Source organism: Muntiacus reevesi, chromosome 10 (genome assembly GCF_963930625.1).
Source record: "Muntiacus reevesi chromosome 10, mMunRee1.1, whole genome shotgun sequence".
In the NCBI taxonomy this organism is placed as follows: Eukaryota; Metazoa; Chordata; class Mammalia; order Artiodactyla; family Cervidae; genus Muntiacus; species Muntiacus reevesi.
The window spans coordinates 32,399,145-32,413,422 of record NC_089258.1 but is presented as its reverse complement, the minus strand read 5'-3'; the positions used below and the strand labels follow the sequence as shown (position 1 = coordinate 32,413,422).

At 47.9% G+C, this 14,278-nt stretch overlaps 1 protein-coding gene across 3 annotated transcripts in view; it reads left to right on the top strand.

Moving 5' to 3' along the window:
• Window positions 1-2,657: 2,657 nt before the first annotated feature.
• Window positions 2,658-14,278, top strand: part of SUSD1 (sushi domain containing 1) — a 130,058-nt gene continuing 118,437 nt past the window's right edge. For 2 of the 3 annotated variants that reach the window (XM_065947167.1, XM_065947170.1), the window contains exon 1: window positions 2,663-4,242. In XM_065947167.1, coding sequence (XP_065803239.1) covers window positions 4,134-4,242 — 109 coding nt within the window. In that variant the 5' untranslated portion in view covers window positions 2,663-4,133. Of the gene's footprint in view, window positions 4,243-14,278 lie in introns of all 3 variants that reach the window. The other variant, XM_065947169.1, reaches the window with a different exon arrangement.

The window sequence follows — 14,278 nt, the reverse complement described above, 5'->3', positions numbered from 1 at the left end:
TCCACAATATTGGCCAGTAAACCTCAATATTTTAGGTAGGATTTAAATATTTTATTTAATCATATGAAGTCTCACTGATGAGTAAATTACTGTAAAATACTTTTGAAAGAGAAGTTTAAAGTTTTTTTTTAAGTGTGGAAAATGATAGTTTTTTGGAGAGCTAGGAAACTGGCATTTGCTGGCCTGAAACTTGAAGAAGGAGCAGATTATAGTGAACAATATGTACACAGGTGAGGAAAATAAAATGCTTTGAACTAGGAAGAAGTGTACTTTTCATTTATTGCAACAATTCTTACACATTGGTACTGGAGTAAATTTGAAAATATGATAATAACTGTACATTATATTAATATGTACAAAAGTTATGCATATAATTAAAATTTTTTTGATCACATGTATTTAAAATTTTTTTCCCCTTATCTCCCATCTCTTTTAGTGGACATTTTTGTGGAGGCCATGTGGCAAATCTAATGCAACACAGTTTTCAAAGCTATCTGGTTCACTGATGTCATTTTCTCCTGTTTGAATGCTCTACTGCATACTTAACCAGGTGTGTGTCTTTCTGGACATTTTATATTTTACTGGGATTTAGGAGATAGGTTCCAAATAGGAAAAGGAGTACGTCAAGGCTGTATATTGTCACCCTGCTTATTTAACTTCTATGCAGAGTACATCATGAGAAACGCTGGGCTGGAAGAAGCACAAGCTGGAATTAAGATTGCTGGGAGAAATATCAGTAACCTCAGATATGCAGATGACACCACCCTTATGGCAGAAAGTGAAGAGGAACTAAAAAGCCTCTTGATGAAAGTGAAAGAGGAGAGTGAAAAAGTTGGCTTAAAGCTCAACATTCAGAAAACTAAGATCATGGCATCTGGTCCCATCACCTCATGGGAAATAGATGGGGAGACAGTGGAATCAGTGTCAGACTTTATTTTTTTGGGCTCCAAAATCACTGCAGATGGTGACTGCAGCCATGAAATTAAAAGATGCTTACTCCTTGGAAGGAAAGTTATGACCAACCTAGATAGCATATTAAAAAGCAGAGACATTACTTTGCCAACAAAGGTCCGTGTGGTCAAGGCTATGGTTTTTCCAGTGGTCATGTATGGATGTGAGAGTTGGACTGTGAAGAAAGCTTAGCGCCGAAGAGTTGATGCTTTTGAACTATGGTGTTGGAGAAGACTCTTGAGAGCCCCTTGAACTGCAAGGAGACCAACCAGTCCATCCTAAAAGAGATCAGTCCTGGGTGTTCATTGGAAGGACTGATGCTGAAGCTGAAACTCCAATACTTTGGCCACCTCATGCGAAGAGTTGACTCATTGGAAAAGACCCTGATGCCTGGAGGGATTGGGGGCAGGAGAAGAAGGGGACGACAGAGGATGAGATGGCTGGATGGCATCACTGACTCAATGGGCATGAGTTTGAGTAAACTCCGGGAGTTGGTGATGGACAGGGAGGTCTGGCGTGCTGCGATTCATGGGGTCGCAAAGAGTTGGACATGACTGAGCGACTGAACTGAACTGAGGAGAGAGGAGAGAGAGCTCTTTCAGAATTTATGATGCCATCTTGAAACCAAAAGTCATTTTTTTCTTTTATGAAACCATTAAAATCTTGATATCATAGGAAAAAAAGGTTCTCTGTAAATTCTCTTTTAGAAGACTTTGGTGTACTGACTGTGCTTTCTTAAAAGAATAACATTTTTCTTAAGCTAAATATTTTCTTGGTAATAATCTCAATGCCAAATTTAATTAACACTGGTTCAATATTCTCTTTTATTCTAGCAACAAGTACTGATAATTTTTCATTGTGTGACTCCGTGAACTTACCATTGGGTAGGATGTAGTTTGTTTTTACAAAAAATATTTGTTTGAAAACAAAAAATCAGCCAATAAAAAGAACTGATGAAAGTCACACAATCTAATGTAGGATATAGGTGCATCATATATTGTACTAACATAAAATTTTCAAAATTTAGAAAGACTCTGAGCTTCCAATTCAGGAGACACAGGTTTCGGGAGCTAAGATTTTACATGCCATGAGACTCACCCAAAAGATTAAAAAAAAAAAAAAAATGAAAAAAATCCCAAATGGTGCACAACCCTCTAGAATAAAATAATCTTCAGAAGGGCTACCACACAACACCTAGCACCCCATTGAAAAGACACCCAGTAATCTGTTGTCCATTTCCAAGTTTTGGATATTTTTTCCCTGACATCACCAATTAAAAATGTATATGGCTTCCCCGGTGGCTCAGACAGGAAAGAATCTGCTTGCAATGTGAGAGACTTGGGGTTCATTCCTGGGTTGGGAAGATCCCCTGGAGGAAGGCATGGCAACCCACTCCAGTATTCTTGCCTGGAGAATCCCATGGACAGAGGAGCTGGGGTTGGGGGCGGGAAGGGATGGGTACAGCCCGTGGGGTCGCAAAGAGCCGGGCCAACTGAGCGACTCAGCATAAGCACATTAACCTATACACATACACATATTTATAAGCACATGTACACAAAAGTATTAAAATGTATGTATTTATTTTGCAGTGGAGCATGGCAGAGAAGAGGTATAGGTTGGTGAAAATGTCCTGAATGTATTTTTGTTGAAACAATGACATGATTTCAGAGTTCATGGTGAGCGGAGCTTAAAGACACTGTCTAAATAATAGGAGATAGCTTGCACCACCTGCCCTGTGCATAGTACTCCCCAAAGCAGGCCCTTATCTTCCCCAAGCAAAAAATAATTAGCAAGGAAGCCTGATGCAAAAGGGCCTAGGAAGTTTATTTTTAACCACTTCTTTTTAAGGCTGCCCAGCAAGTTGAGCCCTTATATGGGTGTGGTCCTGGGTGGTGAGGGCGAGAGCGGGCCCTTGGCACAGAGAAAGCCAGTGAGGATATGGGCGAAGAAGTGGAGGGGGCCGCTGCTCTTGGGTGCGCCACAAAACGGACACCTCAAGCTGAAAACGTTCAGCCTAGAACTTATGTTTTCACTCCCTGCAGCCTCTCCCTACCCCAGCTTGCCACAACTCCCTTTGGGTTTCTATGTCAGCAACTCCCACCGCCATCAACCCAGCTGCCCAAACCAAAGGTTCCGGTGACACCTGTCACTTCTCTTTGCTCGTCCACCTCAGTCCACTGGCCATGAGATGCAGTGGAGTCCAGCCAATGCCACTCTCACGTGCTGCTTCCCTCCACACTCCGAGCCGGTGCTCCGCTCCGGGACGTGTCCTGTCTTGCCTGGCCCTCTGAAGCAGCTCTGGGCGGGCTCCCTGCCTCCCGGGCCCCTTTCCCAGTCCTACAGAGCCAACCCGGGGAGACTTGCCGATGAGGTCCCGGTGACGGCTTCTCAGCAACCTCCTTCCTGGGTTTATGAGGTCTTCTTTATCTCCGCAGCTCACTGCCTCTCTCCAGCTGTCCGTTCTCCCTCTAGGAGGCCCCCCTCCCCATTTCTAGAATGCGCGCCCTCTAGTCTCTTTGCCCATGCCTCTCACCGCTTAGATTCCTCTCTGGGCCCTTCTCACCCCCAGGTCTTCGCTTACATCTTCCTGAAGCCTCTCTGACGCCCCAAGCTGACTGTCGCGGGAGTAGCAGGAAGTCCCAGCAGCTCTGAAGCCACTGACGGTCTTGTCGCCCGGTCAAGCCTGTCGCCGGGGTGGCCTGGACCGGCGGGCTACTCGCCCTTGGCGCTCCGGCCACCTCACCCAGCTCTCTTTCAGCTCCTGAGAGATTCCTGTTCCTTCTGCCCCTCACCCCTCTTCCTTTGCCACCCCGGGAGTGCCTCCCCGAGCCCCTAGGATCCCGCGATCGTTCCACAGGCTTAGGGCACAGGACACGTTTCCTCCCTGCGCATTCGGGAACTCTGCGTTCGGGTGTCCCTGGGCCCCCAGCACCCGGCGCAGCAGGTGCACGGCCGGTGCAGGAGGGATTGCCTGAACGAGCATCCTTCGGGGCGCGGGCCTGCTGGGGAGGAAGGGCCCGCGCGCCGCTCCCCCACCCCGGGACCCCGCGGCACCCTCCGCTCCCCCGTGCGGCGCCGGAAGCGCCCAGCGCGGTCCCCTCCCCGGGGCGCCAGTCCTCTTATCTCGGCGCCTCGGGGCCGCAGGAGGAGTCCGGGTGCGCCGGGAGGGAGGCGGCGGCAGCATGGCCCGGGGACCCTGGGGCGTCGGCATCCCGCTAGGCCGCCTGCTGCCGCCGCTGCTGCTGCTGCTCAGCCTGGCCCGAGGCGCGCCCCGAGCGCGGCGCCAGGACGGTGAGTGCTGGCGGGGAGCGGGCGCGGCGCTCCCCCGCCCCTGGACCGGGCTGGCGCGGAGCCCGGGAGTGGGGCGCAGGTCGGAGATCGGGAGGGCGGGGCTCCGAGATACTGGCGGGCTTCCAGGGCTGGCTTCCCGGCTCCCGCACCCGGGCTGCGGGGAGCTGAGTGCCCTGCCGCCCGGCCCGCGCCCCCCGGGGACGGGGCGCGAGTGGGGGCTGGGCGCGAGCGGCGGGTGGCGGCGCCCCCTGGGAGAGCCGCGCCCCGAGCGAGAGGGCGTGGAAGGGTGTTCCGCCTGCAGTGTCACGCTTCCGGCCCCGCTGTGGCTTTTGCGCGACAAATTCTTGACCCTGGAGCAGTTTTCTTCCGGTCCTTTAATTTTTAACTTTTGATGAAGAACCAGGTGCTAATATGGTGAGAAAGAAGTGTAAGGAAGTTTATGGGAATAAAGCACTCATGAATCAGTTCATTCATTTAACAGATGAATGGTCCTTGAATAGTTTTCCCGAGAGAGACGTGAGGTCCCTGTGCTGGCCCTCATTGACTTCATAGTCATGTCTGACTCCTTGTGACCCCGTGGACTGTAGCCCGCCTGGCTCCTCTGTCCATGGGATTCTCCAGGCAAGAATACTGGAGTGGGTTGCCATGCCCTCCTCCATGGGATCTTCCCCACCCAGGGATAGAACCCAGGTCTCCCTCATTGCAGGCAGATTCTTTATGTCTGAGTCACCAGGGAAGCCCATTCTGGAGAAGACAGACAAGCAAATAATTCATTTCCAGGCAGTTGGAGTTGTAGCCCTCCAGGTTCCTCTGTTCATAAAATTCTCCAGGGAGTGGGTTGCCAGTTCCTTCTCCAGGGGATCCTCCCAACTCAGGATCGAACCCTGGTCTCCTGCATGACAGGCAGATTCTTTACTGCCTTGAGCCACCAGGTAAGCCCTAGGACCCCATCAGTGCTCTGAAAAGTTGAGTGGTCAGAAGAGGGAAAGACTACATCTGATTAAGGGAATCTGGTGGCCCCGTGGATGCGGTGACCCTTAAAGGGGGCCATGAAGGATAGGTAATATTCGATATGGGAAGGTGAGGAAAAGGCATCCGAGCTCATCGCAGAGGGCACAGGCAGCTCTCCACTGAGAATGAATGAACCCCAGATGGAGGGGACAGGGTAAGAAAGCGCATGAAGGCACAAACGCGCAGGGTCTGCATTTCGGTGTGACTGATGCGTAGAAGGTGGGTGGGAAATGGGGCACAACAGCAGGCTGGATTTCACCAGAAGGCAGTGCGTTGTAGTTGGAAGACCCAGGCATTTAGACTTAGTTGTTTCTGGGCAGTGAGGAGCCACTGATAATCATTGCAGGTTTAGTACAGGGAGTGAGTGATATAAAAAAATGGTACAAGAGAGACTTTTCTGTTGGTCCAGTGGGTAAGACTCCACGCTTCCACAACAGAGGGCGTGGATTCAACCCCTGATTGGGGAACTAAGATCGCACATGCCAGGCAGTGCAACCGAAAAAAGAGCTATAAGGAAATCATCTAGCTACCCTAATAAAATGAAACAGTCATCCTGTGGTGGATGGCAAATACCATGTAAGGAGATACTCAGAGACTCTGGTTCCTACTCTGTTCCCCCCAATTCTTTTCACATTGGGACTTTCACTATCACTGGATGGTATTTTTCTTGGTTTGTGAACCTTCTGAAGTGTCCCCCTCCTTTTGTTTTAACATCAGATAGTCTGATGGGTTTTCTAACTTCGTTCTCCAACTTGGTCTTCCACAGCAGAGTAGATAAACGCTTGCAGACGCTTGGAGCATACTTCAGAATCTCCGTGTGAAGACGGTAGCCTAGGAAACTGTCTACTGTGTTCCCGTTGACTTGCTGGGCTGAGATGTTGACCAAAGTAACTACATAAGCTCAGCCATCTGCAACTGCTTAACTGCTGTGGACTGAATCTTGGGAAATGGAAGTCAGGGTTGCCCTGGTTGATCCTCCTCTCCCTATGTCGACATTTTCCCATCATTTACAACCGCGGAGAACCTGGTGTGATCAAGGGCAGGTTTCCTTGCAGTAGACAGTGTGGGAACTGACTGGAGGCTTAGGGGCCGTTGAGGAATTGTTAGATCTCTTCTAAAAGTCCTGAGGCCTGGCCCCACAGTCATAACAGCAGGAAATGAGGACTGTGTGTAGATGATAAGGTGGAAAGGGAACTGGAAGGACTTAATGACAGATGTTAAGGTTCAAGGGAACCAAAGAGGGAAGACGGAACACTACAGGTTTGAACTGGTTGATTTGGATATATGGTTCTATAGTGCTAAGGTGTGTCCTACTCTTTGCGACCCCATGAACTGTAGCCCATTAGGTTTCTTGCCTGATTTCCCAGGCAAGAATACTGGAGTGGGTTGCCATTTCCTACTCCGGGGACCTTCATGACCCAAGGATTGAACCCACTTGTTCCGCATCTCCTGCATTGGACAGGCAGGCTCTTTACCACTAGTGCCCCCTATGGTTCCATTGTTGTTGTTCAGTTGCTAAGTCATGTCTGACTCTTTGTGACCCCATGGTCTGCAGCACACCAGGCTTCCATGTCCTCACTATTTCCCAGAGTTTGCTCAAACTCACGCCCACTGAGTTGGTGATGCCATCCAACCATCCTATCCTCTGTACCCTCCTTCTCCTCCTGCCCTCAGTTTTTCCCAGCATCAGGCTCTTTTTCAGATGAGTCAGCTCTTCACATCAGGTGGCCAAAGTTTTGGCGTTTCAGCTTCCGCATCAGTCCTTCCAGTGAATATTCAGGGTTGATTTCCTCTAGGATTGACTGGTTGGATCTCCTTGCTGTCCATGGGACTCTTCAAGAGTCTTCTCCAGCACCACAGTTTGAAAGCCTCAGTTCTTCAGCCCTCAGTCTTCTTTATGGCGCCACTGTCATGTACGGTTCTATAGGAGGACAAAAAATGATTTGGGAAGAAAGATGCTTAGTTGTTTTGGAGATCCTGAATTTGAGGTGATGTTAGGAATTTGGAGAGATGAAATCAACAGGGAACTGAGTGTGTGGACAGTAAGTTTCTGCAGTGATGGTGATTCAGTGGTCGCTTGAAGCCTTGAGGTTGATAAGAATAAGAGGACCAAAGACAGATTCTTTTGTTCTTGTTTTTTTTTCCCAATTTTTTTCATTATTTTTAATTGAAGGATAATTACAAAATTCTGTTGATTTCTTCCATACATCAACGTGGATCAGCCATAAGTATACACATGTTCCCTTCCTCATGAGCCTCCCTTCCACCTCCTGCCATATCCTACCCCTCTAGGTTGTCACAGAACCCCAGTTAGAATTCCCTGAGTCAGATTCCCAGATTATAGATTACAGATTCCCAGAATACAGTAGATTCCCACTGGCTATCTACTTTACATATGTTAGTGTATATGTTTCCAAGCTGCTCTCTCCATTCGTCCCACCTTCTTCTTCCTACCCATATATGTGTCCATAAGTCTGTTCTTTTTTTTTGCGTCTCTACTGCTACCCTGCAAATAACCTCTTCATCAGTACCATTTTTCTAGGTTCCATCAATATGTGTTAATGTATGATATTTGTTTTTCTCTTTCTGACTGACTTCACTCTGATTAATAGGCTCTAGGTTCATCCACCTAATTAGCACTGTCTCAAATGTGCTCCTTTTTATGGCTGAGTAATATTCCATTGTGTATATGTACCACAGCTTTTTCATCCGTCTGTCGATGGACATCTAGGTTGCTTCCATGTCCTAGCTATTGTAAATAGTGTTGCAATGAACAGTGGAATATGTGAGTCTTTTTCGTTTATGGTTTTCTCAGGGTATATGAGCAGTAGTGGGGTTGTTGGCTCATGTGGTAGTTTTATTCCTAGTTTTTAAAGGAGTCTCCATACCGTCTTCCATAGTGGCTGTATCAATTTACATTCCCACCAACAGTGCAAGGGGGTTCCCTTTTCTCCGCACCCTCTCCAGCATTTATTGTTGCTAGATTTTTTTGATGATGACCATTCTGACCAGTATGAGGTGATATGTCATTGTAGATTTGATTTGCACTTCTCTAATGATGAGTGACGTTGAGCTTCTTTTGATGTGTTTAGTAGCCATCAAGGACAGATTAAGTTCAGATGGAACATGTGGAGGAGAAGGAGGAGTGCCCACAGAGGTCAGAGGGAGACTGAACTTGCAGAGCATCAAGGAAACCAGAAGAATGGGAGCCATGGGTGGGGAGGCTGAGAACAAGTCTTTAGTTCTGGTGACTCTGTCAGTGGGAGCCAGAGCTAGCTGAGCAGTGAGGGTGAGAGCCAGATGCAGAGGGCTTGAATGAATGCTGGACCTTGACTCCAGAGTAGACACTCTTTAAAGAAGATCAAAGCAAATAGGAGATTGTGTTCAGTTGGGCTGGCCAGGTCAGTGCACAATGTTCTTTTTTTTGGCCAGGAGAACAGTGGTAGAGCTGTCTTCAGCACATTTTATTTTATTTTTATTTTTTTAATTGGACTATAATTACCTTATGATGCTTTGTTAGTTTCTGCTGTACAATGAAGTGAATCAGCTATACGTATGTACGTATCCCCTCTTCCTTCCGTCCCACTCCCATCCCTCTAGGTCATCACAGAGCACGGAGCTGAGCTTTATAGCAGGTCCTCACGAGCTATCTGTTTTGTACATGGTCGTGTATATATGTCAATCCTAATTTCCCAATTCATCCCACCTTCCCCTTCCCTCCTGTGTCCACATGTCCATTCTCTACATCTGTCAGTATTCCTGCACTGGAAAGAGGTTCATCAGTACGTCTAACACATTTTAGAATGAGCTGAATTATTCAGTAGAGTGAGAAACGGAAAATGTAAAAAAAAAAAATGAGATTTACTGGAGAAGGTAAGAAAGCAAAGGTGGTCTACAAGTGGGAAAGGAGAGGGGAAGGAAGGAGAAAAATGGAGACCTGCTCTTCCCTTCCCCTACAGCTGGCTCCTTAGTGAGTGCTTTGCAGTTTTCAAAACCAAACCAACCAGTCCTCCCTCTTGGAGGCCCCTTGGAGTTTTCCAGTTCCCTTTGCAGCACCAGAGACACCACATGCATGCCTCTGTACTATATTCTGTGGGACACTACATACTTCCTTGTATACACACATATCTATATAATACCTTTGCCCTATATGCTTACACCATATTGCAGTGTAATTGTTTACTAGTGTGAGAGATCCTTGTGAGTAGGAACTGTGGCTTGTATTAGGAATCTGGTATGGAGATAAATGAAGACTACTCCATGAGAATAGGCGAAGGCTGTTTATATAGAGCTTCCTCTAGCAGGAGAGTCAGCCATCATCCCTTATGTTTGTCAGAGACTCAGAGACAGGCTGGGGAGTGTCACAACTTTACAGGGAAAAGGGAAGTCTTCAGGTGTGCTCCGGTTGGCTGGAGGATGTTGCCATGGGGAAGCTGGAGATGGCTTCCCTCTAACAGCAGGCATCCCATTGGTTAGGGGAGTGTATTTGGCTTTCTCTGATTGGTCTTAAGTTTTAGGCATGGGCAAATATTAGGGAAACTGGCCAATACTGACTAAATCCTGATCACTTGGGACTTACTGTTACAGAGGTGGTTTGACTTACTAGACCAGTGGTTGCAGGTTGTAGGTCAGAGTTCTGTTTTTATGTATGATCTAGCCATTGTCCATTTGTATTTTCAGTTTCTCACTGGTAACATTGCTAAGTTACATTTAACTGTTATCCAAGATGCTTCACACAGCCTTTGACTGTGTGGATCACAGCAAACTGTGGGAAATTCTCAAAGAGGTGGGAATACCAGACCACCTCACTTGCCTCCTGAGAAACCTGTAGGCAGGTCAAGAAGCAACAGTTAGAACCAGACATGGAACAACACACTGGTTCCAAATCGGGAAAAGAGTACGTCAAGGCTGTATATTGTCACCCTGCTTATTTAACTTCTATGCAAAGTACACCATGCAAAATGCCGGGCTGGACAAACCACATGCTGGAATCAAGATTGCCAGGAGAAACATCAATAACCTCAGATATGCAAATGACACCACCTTTATGGCAGAAAGCGAAGAGGAACTAAAGAGCCTCTTGATGAAGGTGAAAGAAGAGAGTGAAAGAGCTGGCTGAAAACTCAAATTCAAAAAACTAAGATCATGGCATCCAGTCCCATCACTTTATGGCAAATAGATGGGGAAACAGTGGAAACAGTAACAGATTTTATTTTCTTGGGCTCCAAAATCACTGCAGATGGTGACTGTAGCCATGAAATTAAAAGATGCTTGCTCCTTGGAAGAAAAGTTATGACAAACCTAGACAGCATATTAAAAATAAGAGACATTACTTTGCCACCAAAGGTCCATCTAGTCAAAGCTACTGTTTTTCCTGTAGTCACATATGGATGTGAGAGTTAGACCATATAGACGGCTGAGTGCAGAAGAATTGATGATTTTGAACTGTGATGTTGGAGAACACTCTTGAGAGTCCCTTGGACTGCAAGATCAAGCCAGTTCATCCTAAAGGAAATCAACCCTGAATATTCATTGGAAGGACTGATACTGAAGCTGAAGCACCAATACTTTGGCCATCTGATGCAAAGAGCTGACTAATTAGAAAAGACCTTGATGCTGGGAAAGATTGAAGGCAGGAGGAGAAGGGGACGACAGAGGACAAGATGGTTGGATGGTATCACCGACACAATGGACATGAGTTTGAGCAAGCTTGGAGAGATGGTGAAGAACAGAAAAGCCTGGTGTGCTGCAGTCCATGGGGTTGCAAAGAGTCTGACCTGACTGAACACCACCACCACCAACAACAAAGATGCTTCAGGGAGAGAGTTGGGGAGTGGAAGTCAGGTAGCCTGAGCGGGAGGAAGGTGTGAGATGGCAGTTGATAGAGCAGGAGGGTGTTGGTGGGTGGGTGAGGTGCCAAGCCCTAGTGGAGCAGAGAGGTTAGTAATGGGTGAGGAGGGCTGGAACCAGTCAGTCTTGTTTCTTTACCTTTCCCTGGTATTGCTCTGAGCCTGGGAGTGACTGAGGAGCCTGTTGGCTCAAGGCCCTTTGGGGTTTGGCAAAGCCAGGGAGTGGGCAGAGGCCTTGAGAGGCTTGGGGAGCGATGGTGGAGGAGGTTGGGGAAGTTGTTATAGTATGAAGGGCACTGACTTCCCGAATCTGCATCCCATAGACTTGGTTTTCACTCTGTCATTGTGAATCACAGCCGCACCTACTCTGTTCAGAGTGAGAAGAGGAGGAAAGAGGGGGGAAGTGGAAGGAGTGCCTTGTTTTGGAGTGATTTACAGTCACTCAAAGTAACAGAGCAGGATTAGAGCTGACGAGGCCGATTCCCACCATGGCCTGTCTACCTTCTCCAGGAACTTGGCCCTGGGCCTAGTCTCAGCTTCTGACCAAATCCTAAACTGGGCTCTTAGGTCTCTGCAGCCCAAGGTAGCAAGTGGCCTATTGGCCTTAGGTCTGCAAAGGGGACGGGGGTGAGTTGGGGGTGGGGTTGCATGTGGATTACGGGGGAAAAGAAAAAAAGGCATGCAGCTTGCTGGAGAGTGTGAGGCAGCCTGTTTGTGGGTGACATCAGGACAGAACCTTCGGGCGTGGTTGCTTTGCGCAGAATTCCAAAGCGTTGACGTTGGGACACTCAGCCTGGGTTGGTTCCTGGTCTGGAGGCCAGGTGTGGCAGTCCTACTGCACGTTGGTCTTGGTTAAAGAGGAAGGTGGACAGAAGGCAAAAGGGCCAATGCAGCTGAGGGTGGTAATCATTTAATGCAAGGAAAGATTATGGGTTCTTGGTTGGGAATGGCGGCCCTGCATTGGGGGGGAAGGGGAGTGGATGATGGTTCCCACTGCCCTGCGAGGGCTATACTACTTGAAAGAGTAGCGTGTGCTCTGACTCGGCGGATTTTTAATGCAGAGGCTATTTTTTTTTGTTTGCTTTTGTTTTCCTGTCAGGGATGTTGGAGAGGAGAGACTGTGAGATCTCTCACATTCCTTCTGTCTCCGGAATTTGATGCAGTCTCTTAGGAGCCATGCAGTTTTCCTTGGAACTGTAGAAGACTCGGGAATGCTTTCTCTTCCTGAGCGTCGGCCCCCCTTTGCTTACTTCCTCAGATCATCTGATCTGTTTCCACAGATCTGTTTCTCTCATGAGTTTGAGAGACAGGATCTCAGGCAGGTTGTGCAGTGGGCTTGTTTGGTGAATGGCTTGGGAGTAGATTACGATTTGAATCCAAGCGCTCCATTTGTGCTTTTAAAACTTCCTTCTTCCCTTGACAGTGGACAAAATCTGCTGTTGTTTCAAGGGTGCACGTAAGTTGTTGCTTGAATTTTGAAATATGGGCTGGCAGCCTCCCCTCCATCCCGAGGTCTAGGCTTACGTGTGCAGAGTAAGATGGAGAGGAGGGAGGGGTGAGCAGAGCTGAAAGGGTGAGGAAGCTGAACTTACAACTTCTGAGTCAGATGTTACTCAGAAGGCTGGGAGGATGTGGGAGGTGGGCAGGGAGTGAACAAGAAGGGGAGGGTACTTTGGTTCCCAGAATATCAACCCCCTGAATAGGTTGGCATCTGCCTGCACGGTATTCCTTCGGGTTTTCACATCAGTGCAGCTCTCCGTGACTCTTTATTAGTATAATTGGGAGCTGGCTAGCTGTCAGTACCTTCATTTATTCGTTAACGAAGAGCTGTTGAGTGGATGTTACAATAATGCCTAATATATTCTAATTGCTTTACACGGATGAACTCATTTACTCTTTAATCCACAAAGCAGCCTGTGGGGTAGGTTTATTTTCATCCTCGGATTACAGATTACAGGAAACTGAGGATTGCCAAGGATTCTTCAGCTAGCTAGTGGCCAAGCTAGGATTGTAGCCCAAGTGATCTGTCTTAACCCTGCTCTGAACCAGGGTGTCCCAGACCAGGCACTGTCTCATGCATGACTTGTTTCTAACAACAATAACAACATCTATGGAAAGAGAGATAAATATTCATGGAAATTAGCTCTTTGTCTAGTGCTCGAGAGCTCTTGAAGCACTGATATTTCTCATTTAGTCCTCGAAATGTGATCTCCATCAGACAGATTAAAACCAGATCTCTGAGAGTTTCCTTGCCTATGATCCCATAATCAGGGAGCAAGAGAGAAAACTCCAGCTGAGGTTGAGACTCTGGTGCTCTCATTGTTGGAGGTAGTTTTAGCTGACTTAGCCATTGCAGAATAGAGAAGGGAAGTGAATCTAGGGTCACAGCCCTCAGCTGAGAGATACAGTAATAGTAACAGTACCTGTCAGGCGTATCCTCTTAGATTTTTGGAGTTTGCATTCTTCTGTTGCTCTGCCAGTAATTCTAGGCATCCCTAGGCCAAGGGGAAGGTGGAGGGGATTGTCCCTCACCTCTGTAGTAGTCCCCTCAGTTACTGCGTCGCAGCCACCTCTCTGCTCTCCTAAGCAGAATCTGCTGCAGACAGAAGTCACATCATCCTTGATGTGGCTGTGAAGCTGCGCCTTGACCCAGTTCCTCCTGCCACCCCTGCCCCCAGGTAATAGCAAAGGCACAGTGACCCAGGCACCGGCCTGGAGGATTCTGTTGGGTTAGACTCTCTGTCATGTTGGTCCAGACGTGGTGAAAGATGTCTTCGGTATTGCCTTTTCTCTCCCCAGGGTCCTTGATATAGAGTGAGACGTCTGGTGGCTCAGGTAATAAAGAATCGCCTGCAATGTGGGAGACCTGGGTTCGATCCCTGGGTTGGGGAGATACCCTGCAGAAGGGAAAGGCTACCCACTCCAGTGTTCTGGCCTGGAGAAGTCCATGGACTGAGTCCATGGTTGCAAAGAGTCGGACACGACTGAGCGACTTTCACGTTCATTTCAGTACTGCCAAGTGTGGGCCATCTGGGAGCTTCTTAGAAATGCAGATTCTCAGGCCCTGCCCACACCCAAACCTGCCGCTTCGGATTCTGTTTTAACAAGCTCTCCAAATAGGGTAACCAACGGTCTTGATTTGCACCGAACTGGGGGTTTTCCTGGGACAGGGAACT